The 24867-nt window shown below is 48.6% G+C and overlaps 2 protein-coding genes across 7 annotated transcripts in view; both read left to right on the plus strand.

Annotated features, from left to right (window-relative positions):
- The first annotated feature begins 476 nt into the window (after nucleotides 1-476).
- On the plus strand, nucleotides 477-2663 carry LOC1269641 (conserved oligomeric Golgi complex subunit 6). Its single transcript, XM_308285.4, has 3 exons — nucleotides 477-775; nucleotides 838-2292; nucleotides 2354-2663. Exons 1-3 carry the CDS (start codon nucleotides 584-586, stop codon nucleotides 2582-2584), a joined length of 1878 nt encoding a protein of 625 aa, XP_308285.4. The 5' UTR covers nucleotides 477-583; the 3' UTR covers nucleotides 2585-2663.
- A 305-nt stretch (nucleotides 2664-2968) lies between these two features.
- The window catches only part of LOC1269639 (serine/threonine-protein kinase N), a 62258-nt gene continuing 40359 nt past the window's right edge, over nucleotides 2969-24867 (plus strand). For 2 of the 6 annotated variants that reach the window (XM_061651663.1, XM_061651667.1), the window contains exon 1: nucleotides 2969-4725. In XM_061651663.1, coding sequence (XP_061507647.1) covers nucleotides 4705-4725 — 21 coding nt within the window. In that variant the 5' untranslated portion in view covers nucleotides 2969-4704. Of the gene's footprint in view, nucleotides 4726-20406; nucleotides 20629-24052; nucleotides 24451-24867 lie in introns of those variants that run through there. The other 4 variants (XM_061651660.1, XM_061651659.1, XM_061651661.1 and 1 more) reach the window with 4 other exon arrangements.

The following is a 24867-nucleotide window of genomic DNA, read 5'->3' on the forward strand; positions in this document are numbered from 1 at the left end:
AACAGCTAACGGTGTCAGCCCAATGTTTGTATTGGTTTTACAAATACATAGATTTTTTATCTTTAAAGAACCATTGCGCCTAATTCTTTTTTATCCTTAATCAAACTTTTTTCTGCTATTTTTCCTATGCTTTCAAGTCGATTATTCTTAGTCAATGTTATCAAGGTTAAATGTATTGAAATCCTACACTGATTAAACATGCGCTAAAGTGTGATATTATAACTAAAAAGCATTGCAAAAGGAATATATTATCATAACGAGCTAGCTACTGCACAGGTGCATATTAATTTAAGAAAGTGCAAACCCACAAAAAGCGGAAAATAGAGATTGTTTCAAGGTGCTTTTGAGCTTTTGAGTTTCCCGATCGATATGCGCCTAAATGTATGCAATCCTCTCTTCACACCTTGTTAGCGCATTGCTGCTTCCCTCATTTTGTCACCTGGGTGGCGACGTTTTGACAGGTCGAGTGGAAGAAAAAAAACATGCAACACATCAAAACAAACACGACACGGCCGGAACGACACGAAGGCAATCGCCGTTTCTGCTCCCCAAAAGTATCGTTTCGCATTCAATTTAATCCAAAATGCAGCCGGTAGACGAGAAAGAGGACTACATTCAACAGCGGTTGAACAAAGTGCTGGAATCACGCATCGAAACAGACCGCGAAACGCTGGACGCACTTTCGGATCTGTCCACCTTCTTCAAGGAAAACACTCTTCAATCGCGTCGTAACTTGAGATCGCAAATCGAGAAAAGAAGTCTGGAAATCAATCAGGTAAGGTGTTCCGTGCATTTGATGCGTTTCCTATTCTAATACAATGTTGTTTTGCTTTTTAGAACTTTTTAAGCGCCTTCAAGGAAGTGAAGGAAGCGCTGGACGGTATCTGCGATGACATCAACTCGATGAGCCAATCGGTCGACAGCATGAAGTCGCAGCTGCGTAACACCGAAGCCCAAACGAAGGACCTCATCCAGCAGGCAAACACCTTGCAGGAAGAAAATGCCAAGCTGCAGATCCAGCAAAAGATTGCGAGTGGGTTTCTGTCCCGGTTTCAGCTGTCCGTCGCCGAACACCAAATGCTGTACGGAGCGAAGCGGGATGCACCGATTACGGCCGAGTTTTTTCAGGTGCTGGATCGAGTTCAGCGCATTCATACCGACTGTCGGACATTGATGCAGAGTGGCTATCAAACGGTAGCGCTGGATATAATGGAGGAGATGACGTTGCACCAGGAAGCGGCACTGGAACGATTGTACCGATGGACACAGTCGCACTGCCGCAATGTGGAGTCCAACGAAATGGGTGTACTGATCGTGGAAGCGATGGCAAGATTGCAGGAGCGACCAGTGCTGTTCAAATATGTCATTGATGAGTACTCCACCGCGCGTCGTTCGGTGGTTGTGCGAAGTTTCATCGATGCCCTCACCATAGGTGGCCCGGGAGGAAATCCACGCCCGATAGAGATGCTTGCGCACGATCCAAAGCGCTACATTGGCGATATGTTTGCGTACATCCATCAAATATTGCCTCCGGAAAAGGAAAACCTGCAAATGCTGGTGCGCAACTGTGACAAGGAGGACATTTCCGAGCAGATTCAATCGGCCATGATAAACCTGTCCGACGGGGTGTGCCATCCGCTGCGTGTGCGCGTGGAGACGATCCTGAACGCGGAGAAGGACACCATCATTCTGTACTCCATCTTCAATCTGATCAAGTTCTACCAGAACATGATAAATGGCATCGTGAAAGGCGGCCAGCTGGAGCAGTGCATGGCCGATATGCAGCTGTTCTCCGAAACGACGTACCTCAACAGTCTTACATTCCAGGTGAAGCAGCTGCTTCAAGGTCCGAACGAAAATCGCTTGGGACTGGAGCCCCCGCAGACGGATCTGGTCCCATCGCCTAGCGTCGGCCGGCTGTTGAATCTGCTGAAGGAGATCCTTTCCGTTGCCAGCATGGTTGCCGGCAGTCAGACGGACATTGTGAAGATTGTCGGCTGTGTCATTGATCCGCTGCTGCAGTCGGTACAAGAGTCGGCCTCCCATCTGCCCACGACGGACATGGCTGTGTATCTGCTGAACTCGCTGTATCAGATAGAAAGTGTCATTTCCATCTACGAGTACATGGAGGAGCGGCTGGAACGGCTGCGTGCTCAGTCGGACGCTCAGATCGATACGCTAACCTCGGAGCAGGCCTCCTCGTTGGTGGCGAATCTAAATCTGGGCCCCATTTACACCGTGCTCCAGGGGAATGCTTCACAGATCGATCAAAGACATCTGCAGACCTTTGTTGTAAGCTAGAGAAACGTTCACTATAGAGCGGTTGTTAACATTCTACTTTTACTCCTCACAGGTTAAATTGGAACAATTTCTCCAAACTCCTGAAATACTGTTAGTCCCGCAGGTGAATCTACTGCTCAGCAGCGGACATCGGGCAACGGTGCAGAAGCGATCGTTCAACGTAATCATTGCAATCTATCGTCAAATTTACGAGCGCATCAACGATCCCAAAAATGGGTACACCAATCCGGAAACCATTCTTTCGAAAACGCCGGAACAAGTAGCAGAGCTTCTTTGCGGGTAAGTGTACTCTCCCCGGGAGGTAGGAGAGGATAGATGGTCAAACGATATATTGTTTTAAAATAAATAATTGATGATTAAAATGTAATGTCCATATTTCAACGAAAGAAACTGAGCATTTAAATTATTTGACGAAAGCACCAAGATGTGTAGAGAAACCACCTGTCGGGCAGAATGTGTGTTGAAAGTTGGTTTCCTTATAAAACTTTCAATTAAAAGCATCATAAGGGCTTCGTGTTATTACGGTAGTTCCTAAAATCTATTCAATATCCCCTGAAAGTTCCCTTTTTGGGCTAAAATAAAACAAAACCCCCAACCGCAATTCTGCCAAGAATGAACGAATCTACCACATCTATATGAACCTTGCCGAGACCCCGACACGCAACTGTCAGCTGTCAAACGGCGACGCAAGAACAGCTTTCGAAAAGCGCTTTGAGTTTTTATTTATTTTCCTCCCGTGAAACGCGCTCCTTTTTCCGTTTCCAGTTTCCTGTTTTGTTCGCCCCTCTCTCCCGCTGTGTGTCCTCGTATGCGTTCCCGCCCCTGTACGGCTGTCCCTTGTGCGGTGCGCCGCCCTTCATTTCCGCGCCCTTAGCCAAGCTAATCTCCAAGTTGCGAAGACGAACCCATCCGCCCGTCGGTGTTGTGCGCTGGTGTGTTCGTCCCGTTTTCATTCATTCAGTCCGTTGCGAGCATTCCTCCGTTCTCCGTCTGACCGTTGGTTCGTGTCGTGTTCTCTCGAGTGGAACCGTGTGTGTCACTACATACTCACACACACGCAGACGTACGCGCGTTCGCACACAGACCACTACCACCACCACCATCAGCCTGCGGGCTCGCCGAGGGTCTAGTAGTCTGTTTTTGTGTGTTTCTAACGTCGAACGCAACCGTCCTCCAGTGCTGGTTCGGGCGGTACGGGCCACCGTTTCGATTGCGGTCTCGCAAAGAGGCGAAGAGAACAGTGTGTGTGCGTGTGTTTCCAAATCCAAATCAATTGCAGCTGCTTGGAATTGGCCTGCAATTGCTGCACCGACTGTATGCACTTTGGCTGTGACGGAATGGTGCAGCCCCGTAGCATTCTTTCGCACGAGACGTGAGCAACCGCAATCCCTTCATCACAAACACCGTTCGTCCGTCGCTTGCTGTGCATGGGAACGCAGTCGGAGTCTCTTGTGTGTATGTGTATGTGTGTTTATGCCAAGAAGGAGGTGTGTAGGGGAGTGTAGCGTTGCTGTCGTCGTTGTGAATGAGCAGTGTGTGCATTGACTGTGTAGAAAGTGGCCGTAGAAAACTGAAGAGCCCATTTCGAGGGAATTGAAAACAACGGGCTTTTCAACGGGCCTTGTGCCGGAAGCCAAAACTGCCACCGGCGCGCGTTTGTGTATATGTGTATGTGTGTGTGCGTTTGTGCGTCCGGTCCCATCCGGATCCGTGTTTTCAGTGGTGATCGCGTCCGACAGTGATCCCCGCTTTGCCCGCTGGCTGGCTGGCTGGCCCCCAATCTTCCCGGAGTGTTGTTGGGCGCACAGCAGTGTGTGACGTTTACACTTTGCTACCGTTTCTGCCAGACGGCGGAAAAAGTGAAAAGAAGGAAAGAAAATGTAACAAAGCGTACGTGAGAGCGAGCGTGGGAAAGAGATAGAGCGAGAGTGAGTGCGTGTGCAATTGCGATCGCGTTTGATCGTGTGTGCTCTGGGAGAGAGAGAGAGAGAGCGAGCAAAGGAGAAGGAAGAGGTGCATTTTTTGATCGACCCTTTTTGCACAATACTCTGTAAACCTGTGTGTATGTGTGTTTTGTGCGTGAGTGTTTGAATGTTGGTAAAATAAGAAGAAACAGGGCCGGGGGACAAGAGAAGCATCCCCTAATCCCCGGATCATATTCGCAAAGCAAAGCGGCAAAGAAGGCAAAACAACAACGAAGGAACGTCATTTAGAAGTTGGTGGTGTTGTGTGTTATTTTCTGTGCGTTAAGTGGTGAAGGAATTCCCTGGCGGCAGAGCGAGAGAGAGAGAGCGAACAAAGGCGAAGCAGCGCAGCAGCCTCGATCGAGCGCGCGAGTGAACGAGAGGGAGCATCGCGCGCGCCGAGGAGCGCCCTCGGAACACAACACACACTCATCTCAAAATGGCGGATTCATATTATCAGGTACGATCGCGGACATATTTTCTCTACTGTCGGCGCTCCAACACACATACCCCGCGGGGTGCTGTGACACAGCTCCGATGGGACGTGTTGTGGCTGTTGCTGCCGGGCACATAAGAAAATATCACTTTTTAGGAGGATAAATTACAACGCGTCTCAAGGTGTGTGATTCACACATACGCAATTGGGGCGCCGCATTAGTGTGTGACTAATGTTATCTAAAATAGTACGCACCACTAGACGAAGGGGGGAGGGGGATGTGAGGCTTCTTCTTCTTTCCCATTCCCGGTCCCTGGGGGTGGTGCTGGTGGTGGACAAGGGCGGCTGACCGGTTTGTTTTGAGACATTTATCACAACCACTCTGCTATTTGGTTCAAATGTCAGATCTGAAGCGCGCAGGCAGGTTCAAGGTGTTTATTAATTTTTTTGCGAGAAGATTCTAGTGCGTCCATGTGTGTGTGTATGCGCGTGACTGAACTGTAGCAGGCGACGACGACAACGCATGGCTTGCTTTGGATAAGCCGGCTGTCTCTTTTAGCTGTGCGCCGGGGGGACTTTCGGCCAGCTTAAGCGTGTTTTCCCTTCGTTTTAGGATGAAGAATGTGCCCCGGGAGAAAAAATGGAGTATTTTTGCCGACGCACAGACCCCTTCGTCAATTGCAATTTTGTGACAATTTTTGCACTAATTGCTCTCTTGCGAAACTGCCTCGGGACAACTGTTGTGTCTCCTTCTCCGGCCCGACTGCCATCCTCCTTCCGCCCACCATACACTAAGTTTTTGGTCCTCCTGTCTACGGTCTCTGGCCTGTGTCTCTTGATTGGCGTGACCTAGAGCATCGTTTATCTTCCGAAAACGAACGATCGACAGGCACAAACACAGACGGCAAGCGAGAGGATCGTACCCCCCCCCTCCCCCTCCCCCCCTCTTTCTACCCCAGAAAGGTAAGACGCGAAGAGTCACGGAATCACTCGCTGCTTGCTCGAGTGGTTTTTGCTTCTCCAATGGGGTGGTAGAAGCATTTAAGATAGAAACAGGTTTTAATACCTCTGCTCTCCGTCCGTCTGCTTCTCTTCTAGGTTGCTGGTGATGAGTTTTTTTTTTTGTTACCTTTTCGCTGCAAATATGTGTGGGAATAGAAGCACACACACACGACGACGGCGACGAGTGTATTTCACCGGTTGCGCGATGGAAACGCGAAAACCGATCGATCGTCTTCTTCTTGTTGTCGCAAATCAACCGTCCCCCCGTCGCCGACACACACACACACACACGGTGGACACAGGACTGAAGATGGCATGTACGAATTGCTTTTAATTGCCGAGCCGGACTCAACACGCCGACGCAAATCGCTCCCTCCACCCAACTGGTGGGACGCATCGAGCAACGAGTGGCAAATTATTCCAAAACCGCAGCGGAATGTAATATCGGCCGTGTGACATGTACGTGTGGGCCGAGGAATTATGGAACAGGTGTACCCCATAACACCACTTCCCCCCAGGGAGTTGTCTCCTTTTGCGCGTATTCCCGCATGTTTTACGCACCCCAAAATCAAACGCACAGGACGGTTTAGCGCGGCGAAGAGTGATTCAGAATTGCTGCAAACCCCGCCCGGGGACCGCCTGGAAAGGGGGGAGAGAGAGATAAGAATTGAAACCATGATTAGTCTCTTGTTCGACACGGCTTTCGCTTGTTCCGACAACGCTTCTTCACTCTTCCAACGGTGGTGTGTGTGTTGGTCCCTTCCTAATCGTTATCACACAAGTGCCGTCATTCCATGTTTTCGATACGATAGCACGAGGGACGAGGGTCTTTCGTTAATCTTGCGCCTCTCGCTGTATTGGACATTTCCTCTGCTGGCGGTTAAATCCACAATAAAAGCTACCCGCAAAACGGGGGGTTACATGTCGCTCGTCGGGGCCGGAAATATGTGGCTACCGATCGATGGACGGATTGTGGATTGCGGCCAATGATTAGCTTGGTGTGGTTCGGGTGGAACCGGGGGAAATCATTATCACGTTGCTGCCTGCCTGCCACAAATTGTCAAAACCGCACCGCAATCGATTGACAAGAGGAGGGTGGAGGAGAGGGGAGGGGGACCATTTCCAAATCAAAATGTCCGCGGTTTGTCTCGTTTTTGCTGTCAAAGTCTGCTTCCGATGGCGTGACAACAGTCAATTCGAATGCATGGAATGAACGTCTAGAAGGGACGATTACAGCAATTCGCATTCTTTCCGGTATCTCTCTAATCGAATCGTTCTGTGAATCATCGTTGCTTCTATGAAAGCTTTTCTTCGTTTCTTCAGTTTTCGATCTTTAAAGCTCTCTGAACCAAGCATTGTTGTAGCATTTAAAGCTACAAGTACGGTCGCAATCCTTCTTCTTTGAGTCAGTAATTTAAGCATTCACTCGGACGCTCGTCACACGGTGTTTCCTAATGATGCAAAATAGTGCTTCGCTAAAGCGCCGCTTCTCCTCCCCCCCCCCCCCCCCGCCTTTTGGCATAAAAATGCACACTTTACAGCTCATTAAAAAAGCGGCAAAGCCGCCCCCCAAACCGGGAAGCGAGAGAGAGAGAGAGAGAGTGAGGATCGTTGTCTTACCTGGTGGATCGGTAAAGTGGTGCTATAAAACTGGAGAAAAAGATGAAGAAGAAAAAGCGTTAGATGAGCTCGTATGCACATGGTTTTAGTAATTGCGTAACGCCATCATCACCACCATCATCACCAACAACAACGTGGTCGATCATCAAAGGGGGGGGGTCCCTCTTTAGAAAGACATTTTGCAACATTTTTGGGTGAAACCGGCTCTCTTGGTCTCTGCTATGCCATAATGCCTCTTCACGACTCGTTATCATCGCCTGTCAACGTTCGATTTGGTGGTGTGGAGGGGAGGGGGAACTATCAAACCCTTCTCCCTAAGGTCGCAAAAGTGTAGGTAAACCGAGCGGGAGATTATACGGTTCGCTTCCGGATGGACGGACGGACGGGGCGAACGTTGCGGACCGGGACCGGGACAATTGATTTATTGACCTTCGATTAGAGACAACCGCAATCAATTAAGCTGATGACCACGCGACGAGACCGATGACAACGTTGATTCGAGGTTCTCGTGCCAAGTTCCGCCAGCGTGAAGACGACTGGCCCAATATGACTGGGTTGGATGGTGTCTCCCCCTGGGTGTGGGATGTTCTTAAAGCAAAGACCCTATCAAAAAGCCACCGTTTTATCGCCACCAACCACGCGCTTATCACGCAAAGTGATTCGAATGTTTGTATATCTGCCCGATGTTTTCTTTCCTAACCACACGCACACACGCACACACACGCACCCGTGACACACCCTACGAAAATGCCGATAAATGTGCCGGGTTGTGATGTGTCCGTCCTGCGGAGTGTGTGCGCTGGATCTCTCGCTGATCCTTTTCCCACGCGTTGGTGGCGTTGGCGTGTTTTTTGGAGTTTGTTCTAGCTCTTCTAAGGATATTTTTGGCAATCCCTGTGTCGATTGGAGGTGATGGCGTGTCGAAAATTGTTTGCGAAAGGAAATTAAACACTCCCGGTAGCATCATCCGCTCGAAACGGGGGAGGAAGCCTTTTTTGTGGTCCTTCCTTCAAGCCGATGATGATGATGATGGTTCACGCGTGTAGGTGTGTTGTTGGCACGTGGGTACGCGCCACCTTTTATCGTTTCGATCGGGTTTGGGTAATGTGTTGATTTGCCATCCGTTTATTCCCCACCTCTTTGACGAAGCCGTTTAACGATTTGTGTGTGTATGCTACTTGAGGAGTTGGGGGTTATTTTGAGACTTCCAACGCAGGAAATGTTCTTCGAAAGGATTTTTCTATTAAATCAAATGTCAATTTCCAAAACTGTGCTTAATTTTAATTACCTGATTGTATTTTATTTTAGGCATTCCCACGAAGATAGTCGATCGTGATATTACCCAAGCATTTGGAAGAAATTTAAATAAAAAACGAATTACAACAAACACTCCTCCCTGAGGAAAGGGTCTTTGGCAATTGAATCTCTTTGTCGCCTACAACCCCCCTTACAAAGCATGAATTATTTAGACGCATTTTGGCTCGCAATAAGACTCAACAGTGGGGAGGAACGATCTGGAGACAAAGTAAATTACTATCATTTCCTCAACATATTTGGCAATCGGTCGGTCGGTCCGTCGGTCGGTCGAGAGTGGTTGTTGCACATAAAACAACACCTTTAACCTCGTGGCCATGTTTCCTCTCGGGTGCAAGTGTAACACAACTGCCGTAGCAGCCACAGCCAGAGTTGTTGCCAACAGCAACAGTAGCATTAAGAGTTCACACGTTCCCATTTCCGACCTGTATGGTGTGGTGTGGTGTGTGTGGCACAACCAAACTAAATAGTCAGTAAGTAAGGCACCGGTCCGACACCACCGAACAAGAAGCCGCCATTCCTCCTCCCCTTTTGCCTTCGTGTGTGCTGTGTTTTGGTGCTCGGAATAAAATGGAACTAAAGCTCTCTCAAAGCTCTCTTTCCAGCAGCGCCGTCCCAGTGATTTACCACAGGACGGAGGGATCCAAAAATTGCCATTAGGCTGTACTGAAGAAACTGCCATGGCGCACCAACCTGCCCTCCGCAGTTTCTACGCGTTCCACAAGGCCCCACAAGCCCCACAAGAGTTAGACGCACTATGGCTTTTGTTGCAATAAAATGCGACGCACACACACACATAGTAGCAGTTCCAACTGTCGACACCTCGCGGGGCTCCCTTACGCTCGCTGGGCAGCTTGTGTCGAAAAGAAAAGGCACCCCAAAAAGCCCTCGAGCACCACCGGACAGTCGCAACTTTAGCCCGTTGTTTTACCGTCTTTGTTACTGTTACTGTTCTTGTGTCTTCTCTCTCTTGCTCTTTCTCTCTTTCTATCGCTCTGCTACATTTTGGATGGTCATTTACGATCTTTAGGGGGAATAGGGGAATAGGGGAGGAGCACACGAATGAAGAAAAACAATAAAATCTTTCGGTTTATTATGTAACGACTTGTGGTGGGTTTTTTCTGTTTTCTCGCGTTGCAGTGCTTTCTCGAGGCCAGGGAAATAGCGCCGAAAAGCGTCTCCCCAAAGCTGTGGCAGGGAAAAAGCGTCTTCCGTCCGTCCGACTTGGGTTGGATTGGTGGTGATGATGGTGGCAGATTCTTTCGTGGGGCATGATATGCCACCCGATTCACACTTTTCAGCTGTCAGCACACTTCCTTTATGCTTTCTCTCATCGATTGATGCATTGTTTGAGTTGATTGGGAGATTTATCAGAAAAATAGCTTGCGGAACGATAAAGGACACCCAACACAACCCCCCCCTGCCTGCCTGCCTGCCCTTCCCTGCAATGATTTGCATTCCATGGCCATGAAATTTGCACGCCATAATGAGGACAAATGCGCCGTCGTGGTGCCGGTCGTCGGTCGTCTCGCTGCTTTCCATCAGTGCTTCGGCTATTTATTTTGCCATTATTTGTGTTTATCTTGGCCAAATCGTTATTTGCTCTGGAGCGCGGGTCGATCGATTCCAAGGACGACGATTTGTGTAGTGCGAATTTCTTCTGTAGAGAGAAAAGGAGAGAGAGAGAGAGAGAACGCCTAAACGAAAAGAAGGATTATGGTTTCGTTTTTCGATGAGCTTAGGATACAGGAAAACAATTTATCTTATTTATGGGGCTGTGTCGGTGGATTTAGTTAGCAGGTGGTAGTGGTGGTGCTGGGGCTTAAAAACGGCTCCAGAGTGTATTCTTCACAGCCGGTGGTTTGACGGTGATATTGCAAGAAACAATCACTACGTGAATCGATTGGTCGTGGTGGTGGACCCTTCAAGGTCCGCCTCCCATCCTAACCCGCAACCCAAGATGAAGGTTCAAATTACCGTGTACTTATCATTCATGATATATATTATCAGCCTGCACACACACACACACACGCACAGTATTCTCCTTCCTCCTTTCCGAAAGAAGAAGCTAGGTGCTGCTGTATCAGAATGCGTGAAATGATGGCGCAAAAGGGCAATTTGGGTCACAGCCAAGCCAGGGAAGATGGTGGTGTGCGCATAGTTCGCATTCCATCATCAATTAGCCGGGTGGTCGGGTGGGTAGTAGAAGAGGAGGGGGAGGTACCAATGCTGCAATTTGAAAAAGTGGCATCTTCTCCAGACACCACCAGCAGCAGCAGCAGCAGCACCCTTTACCCCCGGGGGTGCACGCGAATCTACGTGATCGCGGGTTCTCGGCTTCCTCTTCCCTAGCTACTGGTGCGCTAGGGCTAGGTGCTACTGCTCATCTCAATCATCTTCTAATTATCCTTCAATTAGCTGCACGACTCGCTGAACTCTCTCGGCAGGCGCTTGGGAAATGGAAGCCAGCGCCAGGGTAACAGGAAAAGCCTTGATTTTCTGTCGGACGGTCGTCGTCGTGGGACAGTAATTTCGCCACAAACCGGTTCGGTCATCCGTGACAGATCGGGGAGGGAGGAAGCAAAGGGGTCGGCTCTATGAATGTGCTTTGGTTCGAAGTTTGCATTCTTTTGCTGTGCTGCTGCCACCTCGATTAGCTGCTCTCGAACAGCTTTTATCAATTAAATTAACCACCTTCCTACTGGCTCTGTTGATTCCTCTTGGCATCTTGGACGATCAATGGGATTGATTCCGTTTTGTTGGGTAATTTCCCAGTCAGAAGAACCCAACAGCTTGTGGAATCTATTACCAGCCAGTGCAGAGGTCACCAACAATGTTTGGGATTTTCCACAAAATTCCACAGTTCCTGTTGCAAAATCACGGATCTTGTCACAATTTCACTAAACCGATCCGATAAGCCTGTAGCCTGAAACCCCTTCCCAATCGATCAGACGATCGCACCTTACGCAACAGTCTCGATTGAATATTTATGCTCATTTTATTCACCTCAACCAAACCAACACACCACACATTCATCCATCCATTAGGATGAAGCTGACGGCTCTTTGATGTTTTTTTGCCAAACACATTTCGCTGGCGTACGTGCCTGCGCCGGTGTGTCCGTGTGTGGGCAGTAGATAATGTGACATCAGGCTGCAAGAGAGGAAGGAAATTGAAAAAATAAATAATTTAAAACAGAAAACGAAAGCGAATTTCATTGGAAGTGTTGTAAGTGGCCGGAAGCATCCTTCCACCGCGCGCGCGCACGCATGGCTTTTGATCCAACTCCGCTGATTCTTATCATAACACAATGCCGTCACATTCCTTCCCTCGCAATGTTGTGTCCCATTCACCTGTGACTAATCGTACGCAAACGGCGCTTAATGAAAAGCATCGAACCGCTTCGCCGTCGAAACAGTCATTGATCGGTTTCTTGATCGCTCGCGCTCCTATGATCGATACGTAAACCGGATACGCAATCCCTTCAATAACTCACACACACATACACACTTGTGCACCTTCCACCTTGCAGTGTGTGTGCAATGGAGGAAGTGCATGTTTCGCGTGTATATTTGCATAAAGTGCACGCGTCTTGGGATCTGGCTTGGCTTATGCTGTTGACCGATCGACCAAGCGTGTGCTGCTGCAACCTCCAAAGGGACGCGGGCGTGCGCGTCCGAAACCAGAGCATGGCAATTATTCTGGTGCAGCACCCCACCCCCTGTGTGTCAGGGGGCTCTGTTGTGTACCGACGACCACAAGCGAGCCCAAGATTAACGACACCACACCACAGCCAACAGCCACAATGCATTGCGTACGACGCGCCGTTTTGTGGGAAATGTAATCAAGTCGGTGCGTTTTAATGATTTATGTCGTTCGTTGCTTGTGGCAAGATGGAAGAATCGACGAGTCTCGTTGGCTGGCTGGCTGGCTGGTTGGTTTTTCATTACGACGCACCAAACGGTGCGTGGGCTTCACATGCCTTCTGGGAAGTCATTCCACCCATGATCGTTACAAAGTGTATGGCAGTGTGTGTGTGATCGCTTATGCTTCACGATGTTCGAAATTGACGTATGCATGTAAATACGCTCCGTTGAGTTGCTGGATTCTTTGTACGGCTGTGGTGTGTGATTTGAATTTCACGGGCGCTTGCCAAGATAAACTTGCCCCGGTCGGTCAGTCTCGGTAAAGGAGCGTGTTCATACAGTGCTGGAGCTTATTTAAATTGATTTTAATTACGTCTCTAGACGGCTGGAAGTGGCTGTTTTTGCAAATTATGAGAGAAATGCTTTCTGCAGGCCACTTACTGTTGAATACACATGCTATAAAAAGGCATTCAAAACCCCCAATAAAACACAACAAAATGTACCTTTAAAGCATGAAAGTGCTATAATTAAATTACTTTCCATGTGATATACCCCTCGTCCTGTGCACATAAAAGGATACATTGTTAATTTAACTAAAATCAATATCCTTTCCGCGCCGCCCACGTTCTCCACTACGTATATACAATGGCGTATATGGGTATGTTGGAGCGAGAAGGGGAGAGGGTTTTATCACACTACAGATTGCTTGTTTTGAAAGCAATCAGTGTGCAGTCTGATGCGCTGTTGTTGCCTTAGGACAATCGATTAACTCTTTACCCCTCTGGGCAGCATGATGATGATGAAACGAAGGGAGAGTGTGTAATGCATCGAATCCTGGTTTGTGGTCTACATCGGAGGACTGGAGGAGAAAGAGATCGTCCGGATGTGACACACACAGACACACACACAGAGGTATGCCGATGTCGTCAAACGGGGATCGTTCCTCCTTCCTTGTTTGCAGCACCCCGCGATGAGCAATCTCGTTAAACGTTAAACGATTAAAAAGTCGTCTTCCGCAGCACGGTGTGTGTGTGTGTCCGAAGCTTTGTGGCCGCCGCGGGTGAAAGTGTTTTTTTGTTGTCACTGCTTCCCAGTAACACTGTGGCTAACTCTGTGTGGACCTGATGGTGGAATCGTTTTGCCAATCACGTACACCAACAGCAACCGTCTCTGGATCGTCGGCGGTTTGTGTCCGTGTCCGCACGCGCAAAAAGGGACACACACACCGGACGGCCGGATGGCGGTGACGACTTCCTCGTGTGGTTGCTGGCATCTCTCCACGTCGGTGGTTATGACCGTGGCGGTGTTTTGCCTGTTGATGGGTGATAACGATTCGCCATCAGGCTTTTGTGCGTTGCGCGGTGTGTGTGTGTGTGTGTCCCACGGATCCTCGGGCTCGTCGGGGCCGGATGACGGAATCGATCCGAGTTCATTAATTAAATTCCAATGCGAAACCATCAGGCGCATCCCGTGCTCTGGAAGACCCGAAAGAGAGAGAAAGAGAGAGCAGGTCCTGTAGGAGAAGGATGCACTAAGAGGAAAGGGAGTGGAATTTTAGAGCCTTTTCGACGCGCTCTCCCGGCGCCCGGTGGCTGTCGATAAATGGATTCGTTCCGGTTTGTGGTGGACAAAATTGAATCTGTTCGCGGGCGCACTCGAGTTGTGCCGTGCGAAAAGGTCAAACAGCTTTCGCTGGCCGGCACCAACAAACCAGGACCAGGAATTACTGGGTGAAGTTCATTCGAGAAATCCATTTGTACCTTCAGCGAAACATGACGAAATCGGCAAATGTGTTTACCCCGCTCAACAACTTCTGGAAGGGATGATTTCAATTTCTGAGTCGTGTTCCGCAAACCCAAAAAAAGCATGAAAAAATGAATAATTGAACTCTTTTTTTGTAACGATTGCTAACGTCAACAGCTTAACTCATCGCTTGCATTAGATTATGGTGATTCGCGCCACTCCTTCTCGGTGGGGGCTGTCTGTGAGGTCCCTGGCGAGTTTCGGACAACTTCCAATAATTCGGCTTATCAGCTGGACGCGCATGTAATTCGGCTGATAGTGTATGTGTGCCCATTCTTATCGGTCGTCGGCATGCTGTGCTTCATGTGCCCCCGCTACAGTTCATGGCTGTTTCGAATCGAATCGGGCTTTTGTGCTAAAGAAACTTTAACGAATTACATCTCCCTCCCCGGGTCGCGCGGTCTTACGGTGTGCGGAATTTGTGTTCCCGTTATAGGCCGCGCTTGGGCGTATTTTGGCAAATTAGAGCTTCGCTTGACGGACGGACGGTCCACTGAAAAACCCTCATCAGTGGTCGTTTTTCATCCCCCCCTCTCTTTACGTGTTGTTGATCCATCCCTTCCGGCAGAGCTCTCAACCGAGGGAGGCGGGGAGAAACAAGCTGCAAAATAAAGTCAAATAAATCTGATGTGGCAGCATGACCAATGGATTGTTTACGCCTTTCCCCGGGCCAATTAACGCCAGCAATGATGATGGCGTTTTTTGTTGCCTCTACCTCCAACAACAAGCACCAGAGAAATGAGGAAAGGAACTGGGAAAAGGTGCCTTAGTGTGTGTGTGTGTGCCTGTGTCTGCGCCGATTACGTTAACCGTTTTGCCGCCTTTCATTTTTCCCGTTTTCCTTCCGCTCCCTCTTGCGTCGTCGTCGTCTCAGATCGTCCAAGTACTTTGGCAAATTATTCACGCAAAAAGGTGTCGATGGAAATTATTGGAAAATTCGGAACCAAAACCGTACCGAGGGCGAAGAGCGAAAGATGACGTAATGGGCAAAGAATTGTCCCAAAACTTCCGTTCGTTCGTAATGGCGAACGCCGAAGAGCGTTGGGATGATGGAACCTAATACGAGCAATTGAAGGTATTTTGGGTCATATTAAGGTTCAAATTGACCTTATTTTGGGAGATGATTATGAAAACTAATTGTGTGCTTACATCATTTTCTCCAGGAACTCAAACTTCTAAAGTAAGCTTGAACTTTATTGCATTACAAATATTGTCTTTTGCGGTAAATCAGTACGAAGGTACCCAATCAATACCATCGACTAAAGGCAACATTGACGCAGGACAAAGTCTATACATTCGCCGGAAGACAAGTTTCTTTCCCGGCGTCTAATTTTCTAATTCTAAGTAACGTCAAACTTGTCTACCAATCCTCCTTCAATCCCGTCTATTCCTCGACCACAGTACAATTAAGTCATAAAGTTAGCAAAGGTTGCAATTCATCGTGGCAAATGATGAACGTGTATGGGGACGGGGACTGCACATACGGTCGGGCAAGAGCGATAAGACACACAGCTTACAGTAACACTGATAGGGATGGTGCAGCAGGTGTGCAAGGCGTTGATTGATGCAGTTGCAGTTGGGCGGTGTAAATGCATCTTCTCTTAACGGTGGCGCTAAGCTAAAGCATCGCATGTCAGGGAGGGAGTAAGCGTGAAGCGCTACAGAGAAAACGAAACGGCGATTACAGCACAGGAACACTGGCAACAAACCCCGCAGTCGCAGTTTCAGCCATCAAAGCCATGGGAAAATGATGAAGCAGCAGCAGATCCAGCAAACCGCCTGGGACCTCTGCTGCATGCTAGTGTGTGACCGCCTTATCAGCCCCAACCCACCAAACATTCCCACTCGCACATGGCACAACACCCCTCCGCCGGTTGCACGCCGGTCACGTCTCACACATCTCTCAAAACATAAATACCGCAAAAGTCATCATCAAACAGGCATGTGCGCGAAGTTATTCAATCTTTCGGAACGCGCAAAACGCGCGCGATAAAGCGTGTGTGCAAACTGAATGAGAAGTGCGTGTGTGAAAACCGTAACAGCGCGCCAAGCAGAAGGAGGAGTAGGAACACAACCTGTGCTGCCGGAAGACAGGAGGAGGTTCGGTGTGAAACTGAAGCGAAAGAGCCTGTGGGCTCTTGCGAAAAACCCGAACCAAACAGATCAATCACGACGACAACACAGAGCAAGGCAAGCGTCTCTTGGGAGTGTCTTCCGCAATGAAGGCTTTACACACTGGCTGAAAGGATGAAATATGATGGCAACATAAAGAGCAAAATACACATACACGCGCGTGTGTGTGATGTACGTCGAGCCGCTTCCCATTAATTCCTCATCCACGGGACGGAAAATCTCGCCACACACTCTCGCCACGTAATTGTGATCGCCTTCCGCCACGGAACAGGTTGCCTGGGTGGAAAAGCGGACGCGCAGCTACCGGGTTCCCAGCACGAGGCGTGTTATCAATGATGAGGAAGCAAGTAGATCGTTTATTGGAAAAAAGGGGCTGGTTGGGGGGGGATGCACACGATTAGCCCAGTTCTCGTGGAAAAATCTGGTTTCATTCACACCGCGTTACTGGATATCTAATTAAAAACTACTTTCTTCGATGGACGACGGTTTTATTATACGAGCCCATCGCGCGAGATTGATCTTGCTCTGCTGGTCCGGCTTTAACTTAACGCACGATCGGGCCTTCCAACGCAGCCAGAAGTGTGTCAACCTCCTCGTAACCGGTGCCCTTTTTCCCTAGCCCCGTGACAGGTTGTTGCTCTAATTATCCAGAATTTTAAGCTGGAAAGGCTGCCCCAAAATGTGGCCTATAAGCCTGTAGTTCTTCGCCACAATTCACAGTATCTACAGCGCTCGAACACGAGCGCTCTGTTAAGAGGCCAGAGCGGCATGTTCAACGGAGCTTTATGTTTTCATGTTCTTTTTCGGGAGTGTCTTTCGCTTTGCTGTTGTGCTCTTGAGTGTCGAAATCATACCGCTGAAAATTATTCGCATTTCCTTTTCATTCTTCAATCTCAAAGTTTACTCATCTTTTCCCGCTTCTTTTCTTATCTCGTTGCAGGTTCGTAATCAACATGCCAGAGTTATAGACGATTTGGGAAGGAAAATAATGAACACCAAACCAGCTGCGATAACGGTGAACGCGATGGGCTGCAGTTACGTCTTGATCTTTCTCTCACTGTCTCTCCATCTCTCTCTATCTCTGGCTGGTATTGGATAACACACCTTAAACGCGCAAACGAGCGAAAAATGAATTTCTCATTCGGAGGTATAACAGCTTGAACATTAAGACACGATCTGGAAGCCACGATTGCCGGAAATGTGTTGCCGCCGTTCTTTGCGCTGGTGGGAAGGCGCAGCGCAGGCATCCATGAGCTTTATGTGCCCGGTCCGATGCCGGAACAAATGCATTCCCTGGCAGCAGCACCATTTCCATCGATTACGAACATTCCTTCTGAGCGCTAATTGGCGCGCTGCTGCTGCTGCTGCTGTGTCGATCGATCGATCTTGGCTTGAGAGGAATCAAAAACGGATGACGATTTCTTACCGGCAACGAATGCCGCCAGCCAGTCATTTGCATTCCCGGTATCGGAAATGTGTGTGTGTATGTGTCTTTTTAGGTCTCGTTTTAGCGCGTTCCGGTGACGAACATTCCATTCAAAATTCCAATGCCGCCCGGTTTTCCACAACCTGTGGAGGGGGTGGGCTGGCTAGCCGGCCGGCCGGCCGGGAAAATTCAACCATTTGCTGCTGGAAGGAAGCTGGAAATTTCGCGAATGTGTGAAATGAGAAGGAGGAAAGAGGGCAGCGGGCGGGTCCATTCTTTCGCGCTATTGTTCTTCGATCAGCCTCGCTGATCTTGATGGGATGGGATGGAATGGGGGAGTTGGTTTGAAGAATTTGATCACCTTCCGGACCTCCTACCGTCCTCGTTCGTTTTGGGATGGGAAATACACACATCTGCGTCAAACGAGTCATAGCGAGTTAGATAGGGAAAAGAAGAAGGGAAAGCGAAAACGAGAGAGAAAGGAAGGCATGGGATCGAATTAGAGACAAAAGAAGGTGCGGTTTTACCGGAAGAAAATGTATACGATTGACTTACAAGATCTTACAAAGCATTAAAATGGGAGAATATCGACGCGGAGATGGCGTGTGTATGTATGTGTGTTCTCGCCATTCCATTTTACAGTGGGAAAACACAAACCAAAGCTCGCTGGTTTGACCCCAAACATAGCAATAGGTGGGTTTTTGGAGTGTTTAATAACGAACCTCGAATCCGGGAAAGAACCCAGCTGCTGGAGTGCGGGAAATATTTTTGAACTTTTCCCCTGCCTTTAGCGCGCTTGCGAACGGCGAAATCTGCTGAATATTTCATCCCCAAATCGGTACCTTTCCAAGCGTAGGGCAAATGATTTTTCGCACTGAAGTAAGAAGCTGGCTTGAGGCACACACAATCACAGTCGAAATCTTAAGCACGTGTATTGCGGCGCTGTGTTTTCCGACGCAAACATCTCTCGAATGAATCAGCGCCGCTCTGCTGATGTAATGGAATGACGTGCTTTACACCCTGAAGGGGATGATGATAACACTATCGCTCAAACTGTACGGGAGCGGCTTGAATAATGGTTTGGTTTTAAGAAATCCTTCATACTGTGCAGTGCTTTGAAGCTGTTTTTTTACGCACACACTTAAGTGTATCAAATATTCGTGTTGTGTCCTTTCTGGAACTGTTTTCTGGAACGATTCGAACGATTATAAACGTCTTTTTTGTGTCTGTTCCTTTTCTTAGCATTTTTTGCTTGCACTTTTCGAATTTAATCGCTTCTAGTCATGCTTTCGCAACGATCGAGAAGCGTTTATTGCCCTTTTCAAAGCCGCAAGGGACAGGGGAAGGAGAGCACCACAAGCAGAGAGATAGGCACGCAGACAGGCAGGCAGGGTAGCAGCGACGAACCTTATCAGCATGACCTCGATTGAAGATTAATTTTGTTTGCATTTTCCATGTTTCTTGTGCCCTCTAGTGGTTGTTCGTTTTTGCATATTGCTCATTGTTTGTTGATTAGCATCCTCATACTCTCTCTCTCTATGGTGCCCCTTAGATCTCCGGAGCCGTCCCGCACCACCGTCTATTGGCGATAGTAAATTAAAGCTGAGCCTTGTTTACCATACGCGTACAAATAGAGTGTCTCATTTTGTACGGATCCGTTTCCCTTCGTTTCCTTTTTCCCCCTGTCCCCTTTAGTCGGTTCGAATCTCTTTCGCAATCAGTGCGTGACGGGGGTACGTACGTTGTTCTCTAGTCGCTTTTGTCACAAGTCACACACACACACACACACGCCAGCCATACTTTACATGATGAAATGCAGCAAAATGCACCTTCCTGTCCCTTTCTTGCGATTAGTGTTTCCCCTTTGCTCCACTTACTTTCAGTGTTCAGCCCTTCGCAATCGGCCGGGCCAGTCTTATTACCGTCTAGTTAAGCCGGTTAAGTCTACAGCGAGTCTAGGAGGCAACTATGCAACAGCAGCACACAGGAAGGGGGTTTGGCTTTCTCACATCACACGTCGTAAGGTGGGGGCACTGTGTGGGGCTTCCATCGCGCGAAGGTAAAGCATATGGAGGCAAACAAAAACAAAAACAAAAAAGACGGAACTGAACTCTGACTGCATATTCGCGCTCAGGAAGAGAAATAGTTACCAATCACATCGTATGTGTCCGACGCCGTGGAGTAAAAGAAATAGCATGTCACGAACGGGCTAAGAAGGAAGAAATATGCTGCGTGTACGCGAACGGCAGAAACATAAGAAAGCATAATCGTATAGCGCCACAGGTCGAAACCGAAAGTCCCAGCCCGGCACACACAGTCTCTGAAGGGAAGGGAGAAGAAACTACCGCGGTCTCTCCTCGTTCGCTCTGGGCTGCCGTAGAGCATCGTCGAACGCGCCTCTACGTCATATGCGCAGCTCACGCCAGAAAAGCTCTCTTCGGGTGGTTCTCTCCGGTGTTGTTGTTGTTGCTGCTACTGGTCGGTCGGTTGCTGGCGTTTCTCTCACTATCGCTCTTCACTACTCGGGATCGGGGCCGCACATTTGAACGTCGCCGTCGGTTGCGTGCGGTGTGTGTTGTTGGATCGATCAGAGACCGACCGCGTGCACACAGCAAAAAAACCGTCCCGTGTTGGGGCTTTTGTATCAATTGAACTTTCGTGGCGTTCGGAGCTCGGAGTTCTTCCGAGCCGATACCACGGTGTGTGCAGTACAACGTGTACCGTGGAGCGCGCGTGAGCTTGTCTCTGGAGTGAGTGTTGGCGGTGGGTTGGTGGGTTGTGTTGGATGTGGAGAACGTCCGCGGCCGTCTATCATCCTCTGCGGCGCGCGTGTGTTTTACGTGTGCAATACACGGTGCGTTACGGTGCATTTGTGCTGAGGGGGAGAGCATCGTACGAATTGTTTTGGTGTTTGGTGGATCTCGTTGTGTGAATTGTGAATCCATTTGTGAAAGCTACCGAGAGTCCGTTGCATGACTAAAATGCATGCTTTTTGGAGTGCCGCTGAGTTTGGAGTGAGTCACTCGTACGGTAGTTTTGTGAATTTCTGCAATTAATCGATCAGATAGTGCCAAAAGGTGTGCACCTCATACCTTCGTGCAAAAATCGCCACCGGAAAGTGATTGTGAAGACACGGAAACGAATCAATTTTGGACCGAAACACGTTCCAAATAATTATCGATGTTCGCGCGAACGCCACCACCACGACGACGACGACGACCGCGTCGAACAGAAGTCGCCACGAACAACCTTCACGATTGTGTGAAGATCATTATCGGCAATGCCCAGCTTGCGCCCGGGAGCAATAGTTTTTCGATTGTTGTTGTGCCACCCTGAATGAAGAAGAGGGATGAAGTATAGGAGGATCGAACGAGGGGAGTTTCTGCTTCTGCACTTGACTTTCGAGTTCATCGTACAAGAAACGACGACGCTGCATTTGCTGTTGTTGTTGTTGTTGGGCCCATCCGAAACAGGCTCAATAAAACACTTGTCTGGGATGTGATGTGATGGGATGAGGGGGGGGGGGGGAATGGGTGTGTGGTGGTGCACCAATTTATGAGCCACTGAAGGATATCTCTTCTGTTCGCGGAGAGGAGGGAACACCCGGCGCCAAATAGTTGTTGGGTTGTTGTGGGCTCCTCCGGACGACTGGGCTGGGGAAACAATGCACTAAGGGCGGTCACTTATGACGACTAATGAGCCATTCTGCTGCTGTTCTGTCCGACCTTGGACGGAAGGATGGTAAATTTATTGGTTCCTGCATTCAATATATATATATATATATATATATATATATATCTGGCGCTTGTTTGGTGTGTTTCTTCACCTGCTTCGTCCCACTGCTATGAAAGAGACCCCCTCTCCTCCGGCCCAGGAAGATGAGTGTGGTGATTGTTCTATTAAGCGCGGCAACTTCAATGTCACCGCCACGGTATCAGTGTCTAGGAAGTGTCTGACGTGTGGGGAGACACAGTTTAGACATTCCTGCTGTGGAAATTCTACTCCACTGGAAGTACGTGGCGGCATTATTTCCATTGTAAGTGGCAATCGTGCTGCGATCGTTAATCTGACAAAACGGTGTAGCAAACAGGAAGCAGAACTGCTATTGCTCTTCTCTAGCTCCCCACCCCTTCAGCAACAATGTCTAGCGGGGGGCGGGATCATTAAGCAAATTGAGTAGAATTAAAATAAATGAAGCAAATCGTAATTGGTATGAAATGGAAAATCGCACCACCATTAGACGTGTAGTAGTAGACCCGTGTCGTGTGTGTGTGTGGCTGTGTGAGTTTATGTGTGTTGAGTACACACACACCCTCTTCAAGAGTGTCAATTAGTGAGCAAACATTTGGTTTTCGTAGCTCCATTTACGTGTCTTTTATCGTATGAGCTGGAGGAGCTGCTTCCGACATGATTCCCCAATTTTGTTTGTCGGAATTTTATCATCCAGCGAGGACAAGATTCAATAGAAAAAGTGAGCTGTTTAGGTAAATTTGCTCATGCCACAAAAGTGAACCCGTAACTGCTCAACAATAGAACATTTTAGAGCCAACTTTGCTTCCTAATCGTGTCTACACGCTCCCGGACACGCTACCCTTACTTCCTTTCCGAGTACAAGGGAAAGTGGAAAGCTCCCAAGAGGGGGGTTAAGCAAAGAGTGTTGACATCTCTATCTCCTTTCCATACGGACGGAGACGCGACGCACGTCACAGGCAATTGTGTGAAGATCAGTAAATAAATGCGTACGGCGCGGCGCGGTTTTGTCCGCCTGGGACCATCTGGCACGGCCAGCAGACAACTGCTGATGTCGGCTAATGTTTGTTGTGTGTGCTATTTCTTTTCGCACAACACGACGTGAAGGGGTGGGGGGCATACGGGATCACGAAGGAGAAGAGAGCAATGATGAAGTGCTCACACGAACGTGCGTCAAGTCGTGTGCGCCGTATTCCTCCAAAGAAAGGTCGGGATCGGTTTCGATCACTCTTTTTTTGCGGCTGGCGCTTGTACTACGGCCCCAGTGGTCTGTTTGGCTTGGGTTATCCATCGACAGACATTTGTCTTGTCCGATTCCGCTGAAGAAGCATATTGGGTAAATATTGACTTAAAGCATTGCAAATAACGAAAAAAAAGTCGCTCAAAAACGAGCCGGGGACATAGATAGGGGGGCTGGGGATGAGAAATCGCACGCCCGTCTCTTTTACGGGGTCAGTCCAGAGTTTGGCCATATTTGTTTGCATAACATTAGCAGCACGATCTGTGTCCGCCGTCTGCTCAGTGGTCACGGCGCGCACGCTGGTCAAGAGGTGAAGATTTCAGAAACTTCCGGCTGCAAACATCGCGCTTAGTCAATTAGTAGCTATTTGTGGAAAGTTTTTCGCCAAGCGGATGCAGCAGCAGCAGCGAAGAGTCTCAGTGTGTGTTGTTCGATGGCTCGATCGCTTCGAATTCGTGCCGGTACTTTAAAATTTAAGTCGCTTGTTTTGTAGATTGTCTATTGGCAAGGGGAGGTTTGAGCCTTTTTGTGCCATCAAATCGATAATAATAGGAGAAGCGTTAGCTCTTCTTCTTGGGAATGGAATCGCTTACTTTTGTGGGATGCGATCGTGCGTGAAAATGTCGATGTCCGTAATTAATAACTCCCACTACACACTGGGGGGAAATCTCGTTCGATCGTGGTGCGTGCGTTCGTGGGAACAAGTGTGGGCAAGAAAAGTAAAGTGAACAACACCCTTAGCAACGTTCTCAGTGTGCGTTGCCATCTCTCAGAAATCGGTTTTTCGTCGTACACGCTTCAAGTGTTTTTGGCAAAGAAGGTCAAAGTAAACAGCAGACACTTGTTCCGTCCAAAGAGGTAGCGTGAGGTGTATCTCTTGTAGATTCGGTTGTTTGTTTTGTCGAAGAAGGAATTCATTTCCGATTAAATAATAAGTACCTGCCGTGTGGCTGGCTGGCTGGTTGGCTGGTGCTTTCTTATCAAACTAGAACGAACCCGAGAGCGCGACTGGGGGGAACATGTTTGTTGTTTTGTGTGTGGTGTTTGTCCCTGTTCAAAAGCATACAAGAGATGTCTATCGCCAACGCCCTGTAACACGGCGTGCGTGTGTGTGTGTTGTGTGGCGCAAGAGGAAGAAGAGGAAGTTATGGAAATGGCATCATATTTTGATTTCCCTTTCACTTGTATTATCACTAGAAGCGGCGGTATAAATAGTGTGTAGTTAAGTGTAAACCAGAAATTCTTCACCCCCAAACTGTGTGTGTTGGTGTGTCTATGTGTTTGTGTGCAATAAAAGTGAGAAATAAGAAATCGACCGAAATATCGTAGGTTGCTAGATTCGATGAAAAATCAACCCTCCCGTTGAAGCAGGGAAAACCAGGGTCGGAGGGGGCATTTAGACGCCCCAAATTCTATTCCGAAAATTGATTTCGGTCCCTGAGGAATACGCCATCGCGATGAGCATCAACGAGCAGCAGCAGTCGCCGCAGCCGCAGCAACAGCAGCAGTCGCCGCCAACCGATTTCAGCTTCAAGTCGAACAAGCTGGTTATCCTGAAGGATTTGAAGGCAAAGCTGAAAGGCTATCTGTTTAGCGTATGTAATCTTTCAGCTACTTTACACCTTTACCTTTTTCTTCGATCGTTGTTCGTGTGTTTGTGTGTTGTTTTTTTTTCTGTTGTTACGGTGTGTTACTCTATTGTCTTTGATTTGTTAAGTGCTTTCCAGTAAGAATGCTTACTATAAAAGGTGCCTTGTAAGTGGTTAATTATGTGCCTTAAATCTAGTCTTCTCGGGTCATGGACCACACGACATCGCCTTCATAGCTTTATGAGAACGGAGAACGTTTTCGTGCCACTGATTTGCAAATGAGTGTTTATTAGTTGACCGACCGCACCCGACCCCTCTGTTTGGGGCCGCCCAAAATGGTCCGCTTTCAAGGGACGCATCGTTTCATAATCTGTTATTTACTGTCGTTCGCCCCCAAGCACTCCTTTACAGTTTAATTACCTT

Source organism: Anopheles gambiae, chromosome 2 (genome assembly GCF_943734735.2).
Source record: "Anopheles gambiae chromosome 2, idAnoGambNW_F1_1, whole genome shotgun sequence".
NCBI lineage: Eukaryota > Metazoa > Arthropoda > Insecta > Diptera > Culicidae > Anopheles > Anopheles gambiae.

Coding starts and splice junctions, on each gene's coding strand:
- LOC1269641 (XM_308285.4), top strand. CDS start 584: ATGCAGCCGGTAGACGAGAAAGAGGACTACATTCAACAGCGGTTGAAC. Junction 776..837: donor GAAGTCTGGAAATCAATCAG/GTAAGGTGTTCC, acceptor TTTGCTTTTTAG/AACTTTTTAAGCGCCTTCAA. Junction 2,293..2,353: donor GACATCTGCAGACCTTTGTT/GTAAGCTAGAGA, acceptor TACTCCTCACAG/GTTAAATTGGAACAATTTCT.